The sequence below is a fragment of the Heterodontus francisci genome, chromosome 2, assembly GCF_036365525.1.
Source record: "Heterodontus francisci isolate sHetFra1 chromosome 2, sHetFra1.hap1, whole genome shotgun sequence".
NCBI classification, from domain to species: Eukaryota; Metazoa; Chordata; class Chondrichthyes; order Heterodontiformes; family Heterodontidae; genus Heterodontus; species Heterodontus francisci.
Genome location: NC_090372.1, coordinates 203,888,844 through 203,908,882, shown reverse-complemented (window position 1 = coordinate 203,908,882; position 20,039 = coordinate 203,888,844). Strand labels below are relative to the sequence as shown.

The window sequence follows — 20,039 nt, the reverse complement described above, 5'->3', positions numbered from 1 at the left end:
TGTACAATTTTTAATACATTACTAGCAAATCTGTTGTGATATCCTGGGAGCTGCAGGTTAGCTGATAACCCTTGAAACTGACATTCATAGGTTTGGAATAAATATCAACTCCAAACCCAGGCTTTCTGCGGGATGCTGAGGCTTAGATATTTATGGACAAAGAAAATGGAAGGGGAAAAACTTTTTGGACAAAAGTTGTTGGTTCAGTTTTAACTTGGTAAATTTTCCTCATTGCTCATAACTGGAATTTGAATCTTTTTTTAGATTCTTCAGGATATGGAAATATGAAGTGGGGCAATCTGTACAGCAATGTATATATACCTTGCCTATGCTATATGTGAAACTCCAGGTTCTTCTAAAATAATTTGAGGAAACAAATGCATAATTTCAGCCAGTTTTCTGATAGGAAAGGTGGTTATTTATGAAACTACTACTACTCAGGAAATAGAATGTATATATTATTAAGTGGCTGAATTACTTGTTGACACGTGGTAGGTTAGATGATATGCTGTTTCATTAGGACCACGACAGACCATTTAAAAAAAAATTATGCACGGGATGTTGGCATCTATGCTAAGGCAAGCTTTTATTGTCCATCCCGAATGCCCTAGAGAAAGTGGTGATGAATCACCTTCTTGAACTGCTGCAGTCCGTGTGGCGAAGGTACTTCCACAGTGCTGTTGGTTGGGAGTTCCAGGATTTTGATCCAGCAACAGTAAAGGAACAGTGATATTGTTCCAAGTCAGGATGGTGTGTAACTTGGAGGGTGATTAACTTGGGTTTGGGAAGAAAGCTTGGTGAGTTACTGCAGTGCATCTTGTAGATGGTACACACTGACGCCACAGTGCACCGGTGGTGGAGGGAGTGAATGTTGAAGGTGGAGGATGGGGTGCCGATCAAGTGGGCTGCTTTGTCCTGGATGGTGACGAGCTCCTTGATTGTTGTTGGAGCTACACCCATCCAGTGGAGAGTATTCCATCACTTTCCTGATGTGTTTTGTAGATGGTGGACAAGCTTTTGGGATTCAGGTGAGAAACTTTGCGCAGAATAGGCAACCTCTGATCTGCTCTTGTAGTCACTGTATTTACATGGCTGCTCCAGTTAAGCGTCTGGTCAATGGTAAACCCCAAGATTTTGGTGATGAGGGACTCAGCGATGGTCATGCTGTTGAATGTCAAGAGGAGATGGTTGGATTCTCTCTTGCTGGAGATGGTCATTGCCTGGCACTTTTGTGGTATTCATGTTACTTGCCACTTATCAGTCCAAACCTGAATGTTGTCAAGGTCTTGTTACATGTGAGCACGGACTGCTTCAGTAACTGAGGAGTTGTGAAAAGGAACTGAATCATCATACATCCCCATTTTGACCTTATGTTGGAGGCAAGGTCATTAATAAGCAGCTGTAGATCATTGGATCTAGGACAATACCCTGAGGAACATCTGCGGCACATCCTGGAGCTAAGATGATAGGCCTCCAACGACCACAACCATCTTCCTTTATGCTAGGCATGACCCCAACCAGTAGAGAATTTTCCCTGATTCCCATTGACTTCAATTTTGCTAAGGCTCCTACACGCCACACAGTCAAAATGCTGCCTTGATATCAAGGGCAGTCACTCTCAGCTCTTTTGTCCATTTTTGAACCAAGATTGTAATGAGGTCTGAGGCAGAGTGGCCCTGGCGGAACCCAAACAGAGCATCAGTGAACAGGTTATTGGAGAGTAGGTGGCCATTTCATAGCACGTTCCATCGCTTTGCTAATGGTTGAGTGTAGGCTGACGGAGGAGTAACTGGCTGGATTGGACTTGTCCTGCTCTTTGTGGATATGATACCTTTTTAAAAAATTCATTCATGGGATGTGGGCATCGCTGGCCAGGCCAGCATTTATTGCCCATCCCTAATTGCCCTTGAGAAGCTGGTGGTGAGCTGCCTTCTTGAACCGCTGCAGTCCACGTGGGGTAGGTACACCCACAGCACTGTTAGTAACGGAGTTCCAGGATTTTGACCCAGCGACAGTGAAGGAACGGCGATATAGTTCCAAGTCAGGATGGTGTGTGACTTGGAGGGGAACTTGCAGGTGGTGGTGTTCCCATGCATTTGCTGCCCTTGTCGTTCCAGTTGGTAGAGGTCGCGGCTTTTGAAGGTGCTGTCTAAGGAACCTTGGTGCGTTGCTGCAATGCATCCTGTAGGTGGTACACACTGCTGCCACTGTGCGTCGGTGGTGGAGGGAGTGAATGTTTGTAGATGGAGTGCCAATCAAGCGGGCTGCTTTGTCCTGGATGGTGTCGAGCTTCGAGTGTTGTTGGAGTTGCACCCATCCAAGCAAGTGGAGGGTATTCCATCACACTCCTGACTTGTGCCTTGTAGATGGTGGACAGGCTTTGGGGAGTCAGTAGGTGAGTTACTCGTTGCAGGATTCCTAGCCTCTGACCTGCTCTTGTCGTCACGGTATTTATATGGCTACTCCAGTTCAGTTTCTGGTCAATGGTAGTCCCTAGGATGTTGATAGTGGGGGATTCAGCGATGGTAATGCCATTGAATATCATGGGGAGATGGTTAGATTCTCTCTTGTTGGAGATGGTCATTGCCTGGCACTTGTGTGGCGCGAATGTTACTTGCCACTTATCAACCCAAGCCTGGATACTGTCCTGTGCAATTTAATACTTTGTCAGATAGATGCCAGTGTTGTAGCTGTATTGGAACGGCTTAGCTACAGGCACATCTGGTTCTGCAGCTCAAGTCTTCAGGACAACAGCCAGGATGTTGGCTGGGACCATTTAATGCAGAATATGCTATTCTTCTTAGGTAAAACTACGTCTCTTTGTATCTAACTTCTATTATGTAAACACTTGGCAAGGTTTAATTGCATTTCAAGATGTAGTTTACAACCCTGGCTTTCTGTTTTAAGTGTAGCTGGAAAGGTCACTCAGCAGTTATGGAGATCCCAGATACTATTTTAAAAAAGCGTGACATAAGCTTGAAGTGTGATGGGCAAAAGAAAGCACATCAGACAAATTCCATCTTTTAAAGATGATGGATACAATAAAAAGATAAATAGAACAATTCAAGTGATTTTAGTTGTATCTCATCATTTACAAATGCCAGACACAGCAAATTATTTGTGAAATGGTCTCATTAATACACTTACAAAATATTGAATATAAATTAGTATTTTAGCAGTCTAGATGACTCAGAGGTAAACCTGTTGCTTATGAACCATGAAAATTAGGAAGGCCTTCGGTTTGATCCCAGAATTCACTTATTTCAGCCAGGCCAGCAGCAGCATTACAGCTGAATGCAACAATGCTGGATTTGGGATTATGAAAAAAAAACAGGATTTCTGCTCACAATCACTGTACAGTAGCCCATACTCCAAAGTGCAGATGTGTGAACAGGATCGAGGTTAGCTATGATATCCTTCATTGTTAGGAATCACTGTCACTGCTCACAAATGAAGAATGTCTCCTTTCGGTACAGTATCAGACAGGCTACAAGGGGTCAAAAATAAATTAGTATCTTATTCTTACCTCTCCATGATTCAATCTTGTGCTCCTCCAGCTCATAGATTTGTACCTACAATGGAAAAATCATAATCTACTATTGAAACAATCCCAAAGATTTTAGTCAAGTGCTTATTTATCTATTTGAACAGCATACCAGTGAACATACTGGGATATGTAACTGAGTAATTGAAAGGGCAAAATGTCAGTTTGAACAACCCAGGTTGAAGCAATGGGCCCAATCTGACATCATGTTTGCTTCAAATAGAAAAGGTTAATATAAACTTGGACAACTAAACAGTATTAATTTTATTTGAGCTCTTTAGTTTCTTTCAAGATATTGTATTTGCTAGAAACAAGTAGGTATATTAATCTATAATAAAAGCAAAATACTTCAGATGCTGGAAAATTTAAATAAAAAAAAGAAATGCTTGAAATACTCAGCGGGTCTGGCAGCATCTGTGGAGAAAGCAGCAGAGTTAATGTTTCAGGTCAGTGACCCTTCCTCAGAACTGATCTATTAATCTAAATTGGTGCCTGAACATTTGCAAACTTCATCCTAGGGTCTGAAAAGAAGTGGCTAGTGAGATAAGTGATGCATTAATTTTAATTTTCCAAAATTCCCTAGATTCAGGGAAGGTTCCGTTAGATTGGAAAATATCCAATGTAACTCCTTTATTCAAAAAGGGAGGGAGACAGCAAGCAGGAAACTACAGGTCAGTTAGTTTAACATCTGTCTTATGTTAGAAGCTATTATTAAAGACAATATTGCAGGACATTTTGAAAAATTCAAGGTAATCAGGCAGAGTCAACATGCTTTTGTGAAAGGGAAATCATGTTTAACCAATTTATTGGAGTTCTTTGAGGGAGTTACATGTGCTGTGGATAAAGGGGAAATTGGTGGATGTTTGTTTGTTTATGTTTAGAGATACAGCACTGAAACAGGCCCTTCGGCCCACCGAGTCTGTGCCGACCATCAACCACCCATTTATACTAATCCTACACTAATCCCATATTCCTACCACATCCCCACCTGTCCCTATATATTTCCCTACCACCTACCTACACTAGGGGCAATTTATAATGGCCAATTAACCTATCAACCTGCAAGTCTTTGGCATGTGGGAGGAAACCAGAGCACCCGGAGGAAACCCACGCAAACACAGGGAGAACTTGCAAACTCCGCACAGGCAGTACCCAGAATCGAACCCGGGTCCCTGGAGCTGTGAGGCTGCGGTGCTAACCACTGCGCCACTGTGCATGTATTGTACTTAGATTTCCAGAAGGCATTTGATAAGGTGCCACATCAAAGATTATTGCAGAAAATAAAAGCTCATGGTATAGGGGGTAACATATTGGCACAGATAAAAGATTGGCTAGCTAACAGGAAACAGAGTAGGAATAAATGGGTTATTTTCTGGTTGGCAAGATGTAACGAGTAGTGTGCCACAGGGATCTGTGCCAGGGCCTCAACTTGTTACAATTTATATAAATGACTTAGATGAAGGGACTGAAGGTATGGTTGCTAAATTTGCTGAAACCAGTTCTGAAGAAGGGTCACTGACCTGAAACGTTAACTCTGCTTCTCTCTCCACAGATGCTGCCAGACCTGCTGAGTATTTCCAGCAATTCTTGTTTTTATTTCAGATTTCCAGCATCCGCAGCATTTTACTTTTATTTTTTTTTTTTACTAGACTAATACCTGGAATGGGCGGGCTGTCTTAAAAGGAAAGACTGGACAGGCTAGGCTTGTATCCACTGGAATTTAGAAGAGGAAGAGGCAACATGATTGAAACATACAAGGTCCTAAGGGGTCTTGAGAGGATGGATATGGAAGGGATGTTTCCCCTTGTGGGAGAATCTAGAACTAGGGTCACTGAAAATAAGGGGTCGCCCATTTAAGGCAGAGATGAGGAGAAATCTTTCCTCTGAGGGTTGTGTCTTTGGAACTCTCTTCTTCAAAAGGTGGTGGAAGCAGAGTCTTGAATATTTTTAAGGCAGAGCAAGATAGATTCTTGATGAGCAAAGGGTGAAAGGTTATTAGAGGCATGTGGAAATGTAGAGTAATCAGTTCAGCCATGAACTTACTGAATGGCACAGCAGGCTCGAAGGGCCGAGTGGCCTACTCCTGCTCCTAATTTGTATGTTCGTATAATGTGTGAAGGTACACAATATAAACTTTTTATTCCTAGCAATAACCAATATTACAGAATACTGCATGATCAAGGAAAAGAAATGATGAATAAAATCTGGATTTCTCCAGAATGTGAAATTGCTCCCAATTTGCAAAATCAGTGCATTTTCATGTTCGGTACAGTATCATACCCATACAATTATGTAGAGGCACTTCTGGCCAGTAATTACCCCTCAATTAAAATCACTAAAAATAGATTATCCCGTCATTATCTTGTTGTTTGTGCAACCTTACTGTACGCAAATTGGCCGACTCGTTTCCCCACATTACATATGTAGAATGAACAAAAAAACATGCATTGAATTACACTGAATGCACATGACAGGAACGAGGATATTTGGCCCACTGCTCTATGTTGGTGCTTATGCTCCACACGAGCCTCCTCCCACCGCTCTTTATTGAACTCCATCAGCATATTCTTCGACTCCTTTCTTGTTCGTGTGTATCTAGCTTTCTCTTGTATGCTATTTGCCTCAACCACCCCAACAATGGCAACTACATTTCGAAAGTACTGGATGGCTGTTAAGTGTTTTGGGACATCCAGAAGTCATGAAAGGTGCTGTATAAGCACAAGTCCTTTCCTTATACATCTACCATAGAACCATAGAAAAATTACGGCACAGAAAGAGGCCATTTAGCCAGTCGTGTTCGTGCTGGCTGAAAAAACTAGCTGCCCAATCTAATCCCACCTTCCAGCACCAGGTCCATAGCCTTGCAGGTTACAACACCTCAGGTGCATGTCCAGGTACCTTTTAAAAGAATTGAGGGTTTCTGTCTCCACCACCATTCCTGCAGGGAATTCCAGACACCCACCACCCTCTGGGTGAAAAAGTTTTTCATCATGTCCCCTCTAATCCTTCTACCAATCACCTTAAATCGGTGTCCTCTGATAACTGACCTCTCCGCTAGGGGAAACAGGTCCTTCCTGTCTACTCTATCTAGGCCCCTCATAATTTTGTCCACCTCAATTAAGTTACCCCCTCAGCCTCCTCTGTTCTCAGGAAAACAACCCTAGCCTATCAATCTTTCCTCGTAGCTGCAACTTTCAAGCCCTGGTAACATCCTTGTAAATCTCCTCTGTACTCTCTCCAGAGCAATGATGTCCTTTCTATCATGTGGCGACCAGAACTGCACGCAATACTCCAGCTGTGGCCTAACCAGCATTTTATACAGTTCCAACATTATATTCCTGCTTTTGTATTCTATACCTCGGCCAATAAAGGAAAGCATTCCAAATGCCTTCTTCACCACTTTTATCGACCTGTCCTGCCACCTTTAGGGACCTGTGGACAAACACTCCAAGGTCTCTCACTTCTTCTAGCCCTCTCAATATCCTCCCGTTTATTGTATATTCCCTCGCTTTATTTGCCCTCCCCAAAAGCATTACCTCACACTTCTCTGGATTGAATTCCATTTGCCACTTTTCCGCCCACTCAACCAAAATCTACATTATACTTCAGCACCAGTTTCCAACAAACCAAAGGGGATGAAATAAGTCAGAAGATGTCATAAAGCAATACTATCCACAACACGGTCATGCATTATTTCTAGATAAGTATAAAAACAGAGTTTAGGGTTAAGTTTATACTATTTAGTCATCGAATCAGAGTTCTACAACACAGAAACAGGCCCTTCGGCCCACCGTGTCTGCGCCGGCCATCAAGCCCATCTATTCTAATCCCATTTTCCAACACTTGGCCCGTAGCCTTGTATGCTATGGCTTTTCAAGTGCTCATCTAAATACTTCTTAAATATTGTGAGGATTCCTGCCTCTACCACCTCTTCAGGCAGTGTGTTTCAGATTCCAACCACCCTCTGGTGAAAAAACTTTTCCTCAAATCCCCTCTAAACCTCCTGCCCCTTACCTTAAATCTATGCCCCCTGGTTATTGACACCTCCGCTAAGGGAAAGGTTTCTTCCTATCTAACCTATCAATGCCCCTCATAATTTTGTATACCTCAATCAGGTCCCCCCTCAGCCGTCTCTGCTCGAAGGAAAACAACCCTAGCCTATCCAGTCTCTCTCCATAGCTGAAATGCTCCAGCCGAGGCAACATCCTGGTGAATCTCCTCTGCACCCTCTCCAGTGCAATCACATCCTTCCTATAGTGCGGCGACCAGAGCTGTACAGAGTACTCCAGCTGTGGCCTAATTAGCATTTATACAGCTCCATCATAATCTCCCCGCTCTTATATTCTATGCTTCGGCTAATAAAGGCAAGTATCCCATATGCCTTCCTAACCACCTTATCTAACTGTGTTGCTGCCTTCAGTGATCTATGGACAAGTACACCAAGGTCCCTCTGTGCTTCCCAGGGTCCTACCACCCATTGTCTATTCCCTTGCCTTGTTAGTCCTCCCAAAATGCATCACCTTACACTTCTCAGGATTAAATTCCATTTGCCACTGCTCTGCCCATCTTACCAGCCCAACTATATCGTCCTGTAATCCAAGGCTTTCCTCCTCACTATTTATGACACCAATTTTTGTGTCATCTGCGAACTGATCAGACCTCCTATAGTCACGTCTAAATCATTAATGCACACTACAAACAGCAAGGGTCCCAGCACCGATCTCTGTGGTACAACACTGGTCACAGGTTTCCAATTGCAAAAATAACCCTCAACCTTCACCCTCTGCCTATAATGGCCAATTTACCTATCAACTTGCAAGTCTTTGGCAGTGGGAGGAAACCGGAGCACCCGGCGAAAACCCACGCGATCACAGGGAGAACTTGCAAACTCCACACAAGCAGTACTCTGAATCGAACCCAGGTCCCTGGAGCTGTGAGGCTGCGGTGCTAATCACTGCACCACTGTGCCGCACTGTGGGCTCAACTTTCTTGCTTACCCCCGATAACCTTTGATTCCCTTGTTCAATCAAGAATCTGTCTACCTCTGCCTTAAAAATATTCAATGACCGGTTGTTGGTCGGCACAGACTCGGTGGGCCGAAGGGCCTGTTTCAGTGCTGTATCTCTAAATAAATAAATTCCTTGCTTTTGTACTCAATACCTCTATGAAGCCAAAGATCCTATATGCTTTACTAACAACTCTCAATGTCTTGCTGCCTTCAAAGATCGATGCACATGAATCCCAAAGTCCCTCTTTCCCTGCACACTCTTTAGAACTGTACCATTAAGTCTACATTGCCTCACGATATCGCTTCTGCCGAAATGCATCATCACCTCACACTTTCCTGTATTAAATTCCATTTGCCACTTGTCTGCCCATTCTGCTAGCCTATTTATGTCTTGTTGGAGTCAACTGGTATTATTCCTTAATGTCTGCCAAATCCTCAAGTTTGATATCACCAGAAAATTGAGATTTTTACTCTGTATCAATCAAAAAAGCAGTGTTCCCAGCACTGACTCTTGGGAAACCCAACATCTACCATCCTCCAGTCTGAAAAACAACCATTCACCACCACTCGCTGTTTTCTGTCCTTAAGCCAATTCTTTTTCATCCAGGTTAACATTGACCCTCCTTATTCCATGAGCTTCAATTTTGTTCACCAGCCTTTTATGTGGTACTTTATTAAAGGCGTTCCTAAAATTCAAAGGACAACATCCACCATATTCCCTTCATCAATCATCTCTATTACTTCATCAAAAGATTCAGTTAGACTGGTTGGCATTCTTCCATTTGTGAAACATGATGGACAAACAGCAAACAATCCATTTAGGTGGGGCGTCTTCTCTTGGGTACACTTTTGCTGTGAAGACTAATCCTTGAGAGACAGGTTGTGCCACAAGTGCTGCACCAGAAGGTACCAAGTGACGCGGAGAATTGTTGGTTTAGACATTAGCACCTGTTGCCAAGCTGCTGCAGCAACTGGTCATCGTGGTAGTGCACACCAGTCCACAGGATGTGTCACCATTTCCCTCTTCCGCCAGCTCTTGACTCATAGGTGCAAAAGTTGACATTTAGACTCATGTCACGCTTGCAAGTACCCTTGAAGCGGAGCTTTGAGCGCCCCACTAGTCGCCTGGCCCCAGCTACCTCACTATACAGAAGGTCTTCGGGTATGCCAATGCACTTGGGAGCTTTGCCTTTGAGAGGAATGCCACATTTGTGATTTTGTCCTGCCAGGATATACCCATTATGCGCCACGGACAGTGAAGATGTAAATTATTGAGCTTCTTTTACTGTTAGCTGTAAGTAGCCCATGTTTCACAGCCATACAACAAGGTGCTCAGAACACAGGCCTTATAAGCTTAGTCCTAAGGCTCAGCTTGGTGTTATCCCATGTGCGCTTCGCGAGTCGGCCAAAGGTGGTAGCTGCAGAGCTAAAGCATCAAGGGACAGACTGCTCGTCACCGTGGACCCAAGGTAGCAAAATTTGCTAACCACTTCCAGTTTTGTGCGATCGGGGGAAAGAGTTGCAACACCTTGTTCCATGACTATGGTTTTCTTCACGCTTATAGTCAAGGGGGACAAGTTACAGCATGGGAGAGACAGTCCATGAGTCCTTGTAGCTGAGTTTCCAAGGGAGTGACTAGCGCTGCATCAGTGTAGAGGAGTTCTCTGATCAGGACATGATGTGGTTTTGTTTTCGCTTTCAGCCTTCACAGATTGTAGAGCTTGCCATCTGACCTAGTGTGCAAGTAGACTCCTTCCATATCTGCAGGGAGACGAAGGTCAGGAGCAGGGAGAAGATGCCACCAAATAGTGTGGAGCTAGGACACAACCCTGTTTCACTCCATTCTTCACTCCAAAACTGTCGGAAATGGAGCCATCAAACTGCACAGTGCAGCGCATGTGGTCATGGAAGGAGCAGATGAGACCAAGGAGCTTCAATGGACAGCCAATTTTTCTCAATTCGATTAGTCAACTAAGATCTGTCTTTTATAAATCTGTTCTGGCTCTCCTTAATTAATTCACACCTCCAAGTGCCTATTGATTTTTTTCCCCCTGATTATTGCTTCTAAAACCTACTCACCACTGAATTAAACTAACTGGTCTGTAGTTGCTACGACTGTCCTTACACCTTTTCTTGACTAAGGGTGTCACATTTTGCCACTCTCCAACCCTCTGGCACGTCCCCCATATCTAGGGAAGATTGGAAGATTATGGCAAGGCCTTGCACTATCTCAACCACAACTTCCTTTAGAAGTGATGCAGTGGTAACGTCACTGGACTAGTAATCTAGAGACCCCTGGGGACATGGGTTCAAATCCCACCATGGCAGCTGCTGGAATTTAAATTCAATTAATCAAAAATTTGGAATTTCAAGCTAGTCTCAGTAATGGTGCCATAAAATGATCATTGATTGCCGTAAAAATCCATTTGGTTCACTAATGTCCTTTAGGGAAGGAAATCTGCCATCCTTACCTGCTCTGCAGCAATGTGGTTGACTCTTAAACTGCCCTCTGAAATGGTCCAGCAAGCCACTCAGTTCAAGGTCAGTTAGGGATGGCAACAAATGCTGGCCTTGCCAGTGACATCCACATCCCGTGAAAGGATATGAAAAAAAAACCTGGGATGCAAGCCACCCAGATCAGGCGACTTATCCACTCTTAAGCATAGCCAGCTTTTCTAGTACACTCTTCCTATCAATTTTCACCCAATCCATTACTTCTACCATCTCCACTTATTTTGTCAGCATACTCAAAAATATAGAAGCATACTAGTTCCGCTGTAAGGAATGCTGTAGGAACAGAGAACATTTTACTCTGTAAACTTTCCTAAAAACGCAACTAAACATAAAACACTTTGCATTATGGATGGTCTTTTATGTACATGGTGTCAAACTGCCATTCATAGTGTGGACTCGCAGGTTAACCTCATGGAAAATAAAAAAGTAAATGGGTTTACAAGGGTACATTTCATTATTGTGCAAACTATAATCATGAATAATAACAATGTCTTGAAATGGTTCAATTGACTCATCACAAATGAAGTTGAAACAAAATTGGCAAAGTTTGGCAGGCAATATGTCGCTGCCAATTTAACCAGTAGAACTGTGTGTTGGTTATGTTGAAGTGCAACACAAGCAAAACTCACTAATCCAATTTGCCCTTTTCACTATTTTGTGGGGGAAATCGCTCTTCTACTTGACTGCATTCAAATTAGAAATTTTCTATCCAGGAGTCCAAAGGGACTAACATTAACCACAGCTGCAATTATACCGGGTGTTTCCCTGCGCTTTTTCCAGGGCTGTGTGCCACCAAGACCGCAGTCAAATCCTCCCATTTGGGCTTCCCCCCCCCCTCTCATTCATGCCACGCATTGGGATCCGATCCAACAGAAGACAGAGTTTTGGTTTAATGTCAAAGAATGACACTTCTGACAATGCAGTGCTCTTTCAGTATTACAATGGAGTATCAGATTGCATTATGAGCTCAAATTTCTATTCAACAGCTTAAATTCACTACCTTCTGACTCGGGAGGTGAAAAGTGTTACCACCAGCTCAAAGTTGACAAAACTTGTAAGGGGGAAGCGGAGTTTGAACGACAGGACTGGGAGCATAACGTTTCAGCAGAGTTTCTTTGAAGCTCCTTAATAATTTGTTGCTGAGAAGAGTAATCCTGTAAATATCTTTAGGTACGAGGTCTATTTAAAACCTGGACGGTACTGAAAACGTCACCATCTATTTCAAGGAACTGTCATACATAAAACATACTTTAATTAGGCATAGCTATTTAGATAATTAGTTCAGTTGTCAGCCCACAGGCTGCCTCTTACCATGTACAAAATAGTTAAGTTCAATAAAAGATGCTGAGCCAAAATAAAAAACTTTTGTTGGTTATTTCACTAAGTATTTTTCTCGTTTTCCAGCGGACTGTTTGCAAAATGTGCCTCTGAGGTTGATCTTTTGATAGGTCCATTTATCAGAATTTGTATTGACTGCCCTGAGTGGGAGGTCCATTCATATGGCCTGTCACTGCCCTGACTACAGGATCAGCTGTCTCATTCTGCCCTGAAGTCCTTTGTCCCTGATGGGCGATACCCCATGAAATTCATCTTGTGAATTTCAGTACTACACTCGCATTCATCAAGACACAGGATCAGTGAGTAATTCCCACCAAGTTCACCAGTATAGTTTACTTAGTCTGTACTTTCACAGCACTTCTGCGTACTTGACCTTTGAACAACTATTTCTGCTCATAGTTTGCGATTAGTCAAGTACTGGAGTCTTAGAATCATGGCCTGTTAGAGCACAGGAACAAGCCATTTGGCCCATAAAGTCTGCGCCGGTGTTTTTCCACTCACGAGCCTCCTAGCCCAGTCCTGCTTACTTCTATAACTTTTAATATTCCTCTAGTTTATCTGATTTATGGGTTATGCTTCAACAAAAACCCACCTACCTTTTAACTGAGATTATTTTAAGTTAATGCCCTCTTGTTATAGCACCCCAGTGTACACAAGCTAATTATTTTACCACAGCCCTTCATAACTGTGAAAACCTCCATCAAGTCACCTTTTAACCTTCTCAGCTTTAAGGGAAAATAAAAGGCCCAAGTTCTCAAGTCTTCCTCAATAACCATAACCCTCGCATGCCTGATAACATTCTAGCAGCTCTATGCTACACGTTTTCCTTTGCTTTAATATCCTTTCGATATCAACATACAAAAATAACAGGCAGGCAGAAACCATTTGGTGCTTCAAGCCTGCAGCACATAGTCATGACATCTGACACAACACGACACCCCCTACCCACCAGCAGCCAGGTCATCTCCCAGAAGAGGTAAAAGAAAATGAAAACCCAAGGCCAACTGGGGGGAAAAATCCTCTAGTCCAGAAGGCGACAGTGACTGTGCTTATGCAATCTGGTTGAACTGGGGTACCAAAAACTGCCCACAATATCCAACTGCTGCCCGAGGTCTTGGGCAAGTTCCACATTACCTCCTTGCTTTTACATTCTAAACCACTAGATATAAAACCAGAAGGATCTGTATGGCCTTATCTACTTATACTGCCACCTCCCAAACATGCCACTTGTCATTTCACCACAAAGTCATCTTCCCACAAAGTTCCCTCTGCTCCTCCACACCACTGAACTCTTAGCATTCCAGGTGCATTTCCTTTCCTTGTTCTCACTCCCAAAATGCGCTGCTTTATCATACCGAACACCATCAGTCATTCTGCTAGTCTATTTATGTACTGCTGCAGTCTTTCATAATCCTAAATTACACAATTTGCCATAACCCACAACCTGGGCTTTGAATTTCCTTAGATTTTCTGCTGCTGTACTGCCATCACTTGATCAGACGTGCTGTGGAAACCCTGCATATGCGTGCAAATGGCGTTTCCACTGCACTCCTGATTAAATTACACTGGCACAGCAGCAGAAAGTCTGAAGAAACTCAGGGTCCTGGTATCGTTAAATTGCAACATTGTTCTCTGAATACCTAAATCTCAATAATTTTTATAGTAAATAAGAGCAACAACATAGATCTTCAAGGACCACTCCTTCCCACATACCTTTTTCTTTCTGCCTTCCAACCTTTACTATCAATGTGACCACATTTCCTTTAATTCTATATTCCATTATCTTTGACATCTTATCTGCCATGTTAACAAATGCTTTCTGAAAATCCATAAAGATCACATTAAATAGTTATTTTTTTAATCTAGCCTCTCATTCTATATTCCAGGGTATAAGGAATGGTACAGCTCAATCTTCCTGGTCGTGCTACTGGATTTTTTTGACCATCTGCCCACAAAATGGAATTGAGAAAAAGTTACTTTTAATGCTAGGTTGTTAAAAGCAATGTTTCTTTTTTTCTTTCTTTCTTTTGGGCCTCCTTATCTCGAGAGACAATGGATACGCGCCTGGAGGTGGTCAAAGCAATGTACATTTTCACTATCTTGAAAGAAAATAGAAGCACCCAGACAAAATGTAGTTTAAATGATAATTGGAAGTTGCTTCTCTCAAACGAAACATTGAGCAACTTATTAATTTGCCTGGGTATGCGGAAAAATACTTCTCTTTATTGTGTTGGAAAACCCATTGATCAGTCTGAGGGGGTGACGGGTATTTTGATGGAAAGTGTTTTTAAAAACAGAACATAGTCACCAAATAAGGCTCTCTGGATGGCCTGCAGAGCAAAATGCAGAGAGGATGTTCTCTACGTTTTTAAGACAAATCCCCTCAAGCGGGTTAGCATCACAAGTTAATTATGCTTTCATCACCATGCAAAGATCAGGTGTCTCGATTGAGCCAAGAAAATTTAATCTGAACCATTGCTCTGTACATTTGCTTTACTTTGAATAAAGCGATTTAATGACTTGAAACTAGGTGGTGCAAAACTTGTTTAACTTGGCCTACTTTCAGAGAGATTGAGGAAACACACGTGCAAGAGACATGGAAGTCCGTTCAGGTCATGAAAAGGGTTTTGCTGTTATTTCTGGATCCTGCTACTGTACAATTAGATATATGAAGCATGTGCCAACTCTGATAAAAACAAGATGCACAAACTAGTTACGTGGGTGGCTGACACCAATGAATCCAAGGAGCTAACTGTAGCAGATCCGGATTTATAATCCTCCCTGTTGGAAATACATGCTAACTGACCCTAAATAACTCACGTTTCTCCAAGTGCTTATTAGTTTCATTCTGTATTGCAAACCAACAATTGAATTAAGACTGCCCGATTTATAATATGGTTTCAGCTCTTTTTTGAAGACAGGTGTTACATTTGCTATCCTGCAGTCCTCTGGTGCAATTTTCCATCTCTCAGAATCTTGGAAAACTGCTGTTCCTTGCAAATTATAAGGTCCTGTTGTTTGTCTACATTCCATTCCGCTAATTTCTTTCATACCATCTTTCTAAATATTGCTTTCCACTAACTGTTCGTCAAACACCTTTAGTGATTCTTTAATCTCAATAATTACTTCTGCTGTGAAAGCAGAGGCAAATTATTTCATTACCATTCTTTCACTCTCTACATGAAACATTTCACCTCAAAGCAAACTTGTGCTTTCTTGATTAATGTCTTATTGCCCTTTATGTGCTTGGCTGATTTTCTCTCATAGTCCCATTTAACCTGGATTTTTGTAGTTTTTCCAAATTGTTTTCACCATGGCTTATTATCTGCCCTTGTAAAGTAAGCACTTTCCCAGTTTCAAATTTGATCTCATCTCCATATCCATCCACTAACCCAGCTATCTCCATTTTCTCCTTATTCTCGAGTTATATCCTTTCCATCTCTTGCTTAAATGTTTCGCATTGCTGTTCGACATCTCAATTCACCAATCTTTCCTTTCATTTAACCTATACACGGCCCTATTTATTTGCTTTATGCTGCCTGACTATGATTTTTTTTTCTCATCTTTCTTGCACTGAACCCTAATTATGCAGGAGTCACTGTTTCCCTACTTTTTGGCTGCCAACTTGTAGGCTTCATTACCCGGAGCCACGTCAATCAACAAAATATAGACTGAGAAAATAATCCAGCACACTGAACATTTTTCCTATCCCATATTTATATTTTCCCTTTCCCTATTTATGTTTGGATAATTAAAGACCCTATAAATTATGGGACAAATTCTCCTGGGCTTCATCCAGTTGACTGCTGTAAATTTGTCAGAACCCTATCTTACATGTATAACGGGGTTTCCTCAGACCTTCTGTCCTAGTTATGAAAAAGCTCATCCCCATTGTTAGTGCATGACCCTAATTTGTCTCAAATTTAACCAAAATTCTCCTTCCACTTTTCAGAGGTCTATGCTGTACTCTCAGTAGCATGACAAATCCCTTTCTTGCTTTACTTACGTTTGGACTATTCCATAAATCTTTAAGCTTTAATATTATGAGATATTGGGCTGAATTTTACTGACCCCCCAGCATCGGGGGTCATGGCAAGGGGGCCCGGAAAATCCTTTAGGAGAGGCCCGCCACAGGCTGACGCCGTGAAGGGTCGTCACAATTTACCAGTGGCAACAAGGCCAGCGGGCAGCACCCCCACCCCCCGGCACACCACTCAGCAAAAAAAAATTAACATATTTACATAAATTATAATTGCAGAATAATGACTCACCTTGTAGCGACAGCCGTCCCATGCCGTCACTCCGGCCGATGGCCAAATGTCCCGCGCGTTCAGATCTCCGTTCAGAGATCAGAGGCGGAACGCTGGCTGGGGGGAGTGAAGTTTTCAGGGCGGGGGGAGGAGGGGCAAAGACGAACGTGGTTGGCTGAGAGGATGGTGGAAAGACGTTGAAGGTCAAAGTACAGAAAGTTCGGGAGGGAAAGATCAGGATCGAGAATTTACATTTTTTGAGGGGACATGAAAAATAATGAAGTGATATTCATTGGAGGGGTGGGACAGGGGATTGGAAATGTGACAATTTTTTTAAAAAGTTGTTTTATAAACCTGTGTCCTTAAAAATTTAAATACAATGGAAGGCCCTGAAGTCCTTTAAAAATGGCACCGGCACCTGCGTGGTGGCGCTGGACACTATTGCCGGGGACAGAGTGCCCACTCCTCTATGTCAATGGGGACAGACGTTCTGCCCCGTCCACGTTAATGAGCTGCCACACAAAATATCATGCCGACTCATTGGCGCACATCTTGCGCGTGCGCCGCGCGCTTTTTGAAGCTCGCCGTCAACGGCGGCAAGCTGTAAAAATTCAGCCCATTATCTCTAATCATTACAGTCCCATCCCTCCTATACATTTCACACTCCAGAATACTCAACTTTGAGCCTTACTCCCATTCCAGCTATAGTTCAGTTACTACTGTTTTTCATTTAAATTTTCCATTTAAAATAAACTGTCCCAGTTCCCCAATTCTGTTTCCTATACTCTGTCAATTAATATAGGTAGGTACATTTCAGTTTCGATTTCCTTGGCTCGGTACTTATTCCTTTTCTTTCATGTGTCTACAACTTAATATTTTTAAATTACTTTATTTATTTAGTTGCTGTCAACATTTTTTTCCCTAACCTGCTCATTAATTGTATAACTAGAGCTTGCACTCCCTTCTGGACTGCCTACTTTGTTTGCTTGTATTTTTACCCCTGCCTCTGCTACAATTAGTTTAAACTCACCCTTACAGCCAATACCCAAATAACCTTGATACCAAGGCTTCCTTCAGGAAGTGCATTAAAGTGGATAAATCCCCAGGGCCTGACCAGGTGTATCCTAGGATGCTACGGGAAGCAAGAGAGATGATGATTGCTGGGGCCCTGGCAGAGATTTTTGTATCATTGTTAGCCACGGTGTGATACCAGAAGACTGGAGGATAGCTAATGTTGTGCCTTTATTTAAGAAGGGCAGCAGGGATAAGCCAGGGAACGACAGGCCGGCGAGCCTTACATCAGTGGTGGCAAAGTTATTGGAAGGGATTCTGAGAGACAGGATTTATATACACTTGGAAAGGCAAGGTCTGATTAGGGAGAGTCAGCATGGCTTTGTACGTGGGAAATCATGTCTCACGAATTTGATTGAGTTTCTTGAGGAGGTGACCAAGAGGATTGACGAGGGCAGGGTGATGGACGTTGTCTACATGGACTTTAGCAAGGCCTTTGACAAGATCCCGCATGGTAGGCTGGTCCAGAAAGTTCGAACACATAGGATCCAGGGTGAGCTAGCCAATTGGATACAAAATTGGCTTGGTGATAGGAGGCAGAGGGTGGCAGTGGAGGGCTGTTTTTCAGATTGGAGGCCGGTGACCAGTGGTGTGCCGCAGGGATCGGTGCTGGGCCCTCTGTTGCTTGTCATATATGTTAATGACTTGGATGTGAATGTAGAGGGTATGATTAGTAGGTTTGCAGATGACACCAAAATTGGTGGTATAGTGGACAGTGAAGGTGGTTGTCTAAGGTTACAACAGGATATAGATCAACTGGGAAAGTGAGCAAGGGATTGGCAAATGGAATTTAACGCAGACAAGTGCAAAGCGATGCATTTTGGGAAGTTAAACCAGGGCAGGACATATACAGTGAATGGCAGGGCCCTGGGGAGTGTTGTTGAGTAGAGAGACCTTGGGGTGCAAGTACATAGCTCCCTGAAAATGGCAACACAGGTAGACAGGGTGGTGAAGAAGGCGTATGGTGTGCTTGCTTTCATCCGCCGAGGCACTGAGTGCAAGAGTTGGGACGTCATATTACAGTTGTACACAACGTTGGTTAGGCCGCATTTGGAGCAGTGTGTGCAATTCAGGTCGCCGCACTACAGGGAAGATGTGATTAAGCTAAGGAGGGTGCAGAAAAGATTCACAAGGATGTTGCCTGGTTTGGAGGGCTTGAGTTATAAAGAGAGATTGGATAGGCTGGGTCTGTTTTCCCTGGAGCGGAGGAGGCTGAGAGGGGACATGATAGAGGTATATAAAATTATGAGAGGCACAGATAGGGTAGATAGCCAGAGTCTATTTCCCATGGTAGGGGTGACTAAAACTAGAGGGCATAGATTTGAGGTGAGAGGGAGGAGGTTTAAAGGGGATCAAAGAATAGTGGGTATCTGGAATGAGCTGCCAGAGGAGGTAGTGGAGACAGGAACAGTAGCAACATTTAAGAGGCATCTGGACAGGTACTTGAAATGAGCAAGGCATAGAGGGATGTGGAATCAATGCAGGTAGTTGGGATTAGTATAGATAGGCATTATGGTTGGCATGGACGCAGTGGGCCGAAGGGCCTGTTTCTATGCTATACGACTTTATATACGCTAAATAATGACCACAGATTCCGCCTTCCCAAGTGTAGGGGACAACCAAGACTTTCTACTAACAAGAATAAGAGAGGCAAGATCGAAACCCAGAATATGACCTTGTCTACAATTTTCCACCTTGTTCTCACGCCCACATTTCGGCTTGCAGCAGTGTTCCAGTGAACATCAACGCAAGCTCGAGGAACAGCACCTCATCTTCCAATTAGGCATTTGACTCAATATTGAATTCAATAATTTCAGACCATGAGCCCCATTATTTTTTGTTTATTTTGTAATTTATTAAATTTTCTTGCATGTACATTCTTCTTAAAATTATTTTTTTAACCATGTGCTAATCTCTAATTTATTTGTCATGTTTGCTTTCGTACAGAGCTGCTCATTATTCTGCCATTAGCACTCTCTCTGGACTTGTGCTTTGTCTTTCGCTACTCCATTTGCATTCTGTTCCATGACGCCTGTTATTTAATCTCTTCCCCCACCCCCCTCACCACAGTCCCTCCTTCTTGTCCTTCTTCCCCCGCCCCCCCTTTCACTTGTTCAAAGACTGTTATATTTCTAACTTTTGCCAGTTCTGATGAAGGGTCGCAGGCTTGAAACGTTAACTCTGTTTCTCTCTACACAGATGCTGCCAGACCTGCTGAGTATTTCCGACACTTTCTGTTCTCATTTCAGAGTTCCAGCATCCGCAGTATTTTAGTGAAGAGTCTAATTTTCTTCAAGGAACTGGTTCACAAGTA

The 20,039-nt window shown here is 42.9% G+C and overlaps 1 protein-coding gene across 8 annotated transcripts in view; it reads right to left on the bottom strand.

Moving 5' to 3' along the window:
* Positions 1 to 20,039, bottom strand: part of LOC137350342 (5'-AMP-activated protein kinase subunit gamma-2) — a 510,855-nt gene that overhangs the window by 30,876 nt on the left and 459,940 nt on the right. For all 8 annotated transcript variants that reach the window (XM_068015054.1, XM_068015056.1, XM_068015052.1 and 5 more), the window contains one exon: positions 3,527 to 3,572. In XM_068015054.1, coding sequence (XP_067871155.1) covers positions 3,527 to 3,572 — 46 coding nt within the window. The remainder of the gene's footprint in view (positions 1 to 3,526; positions 3,573 to 20,039) is intronic.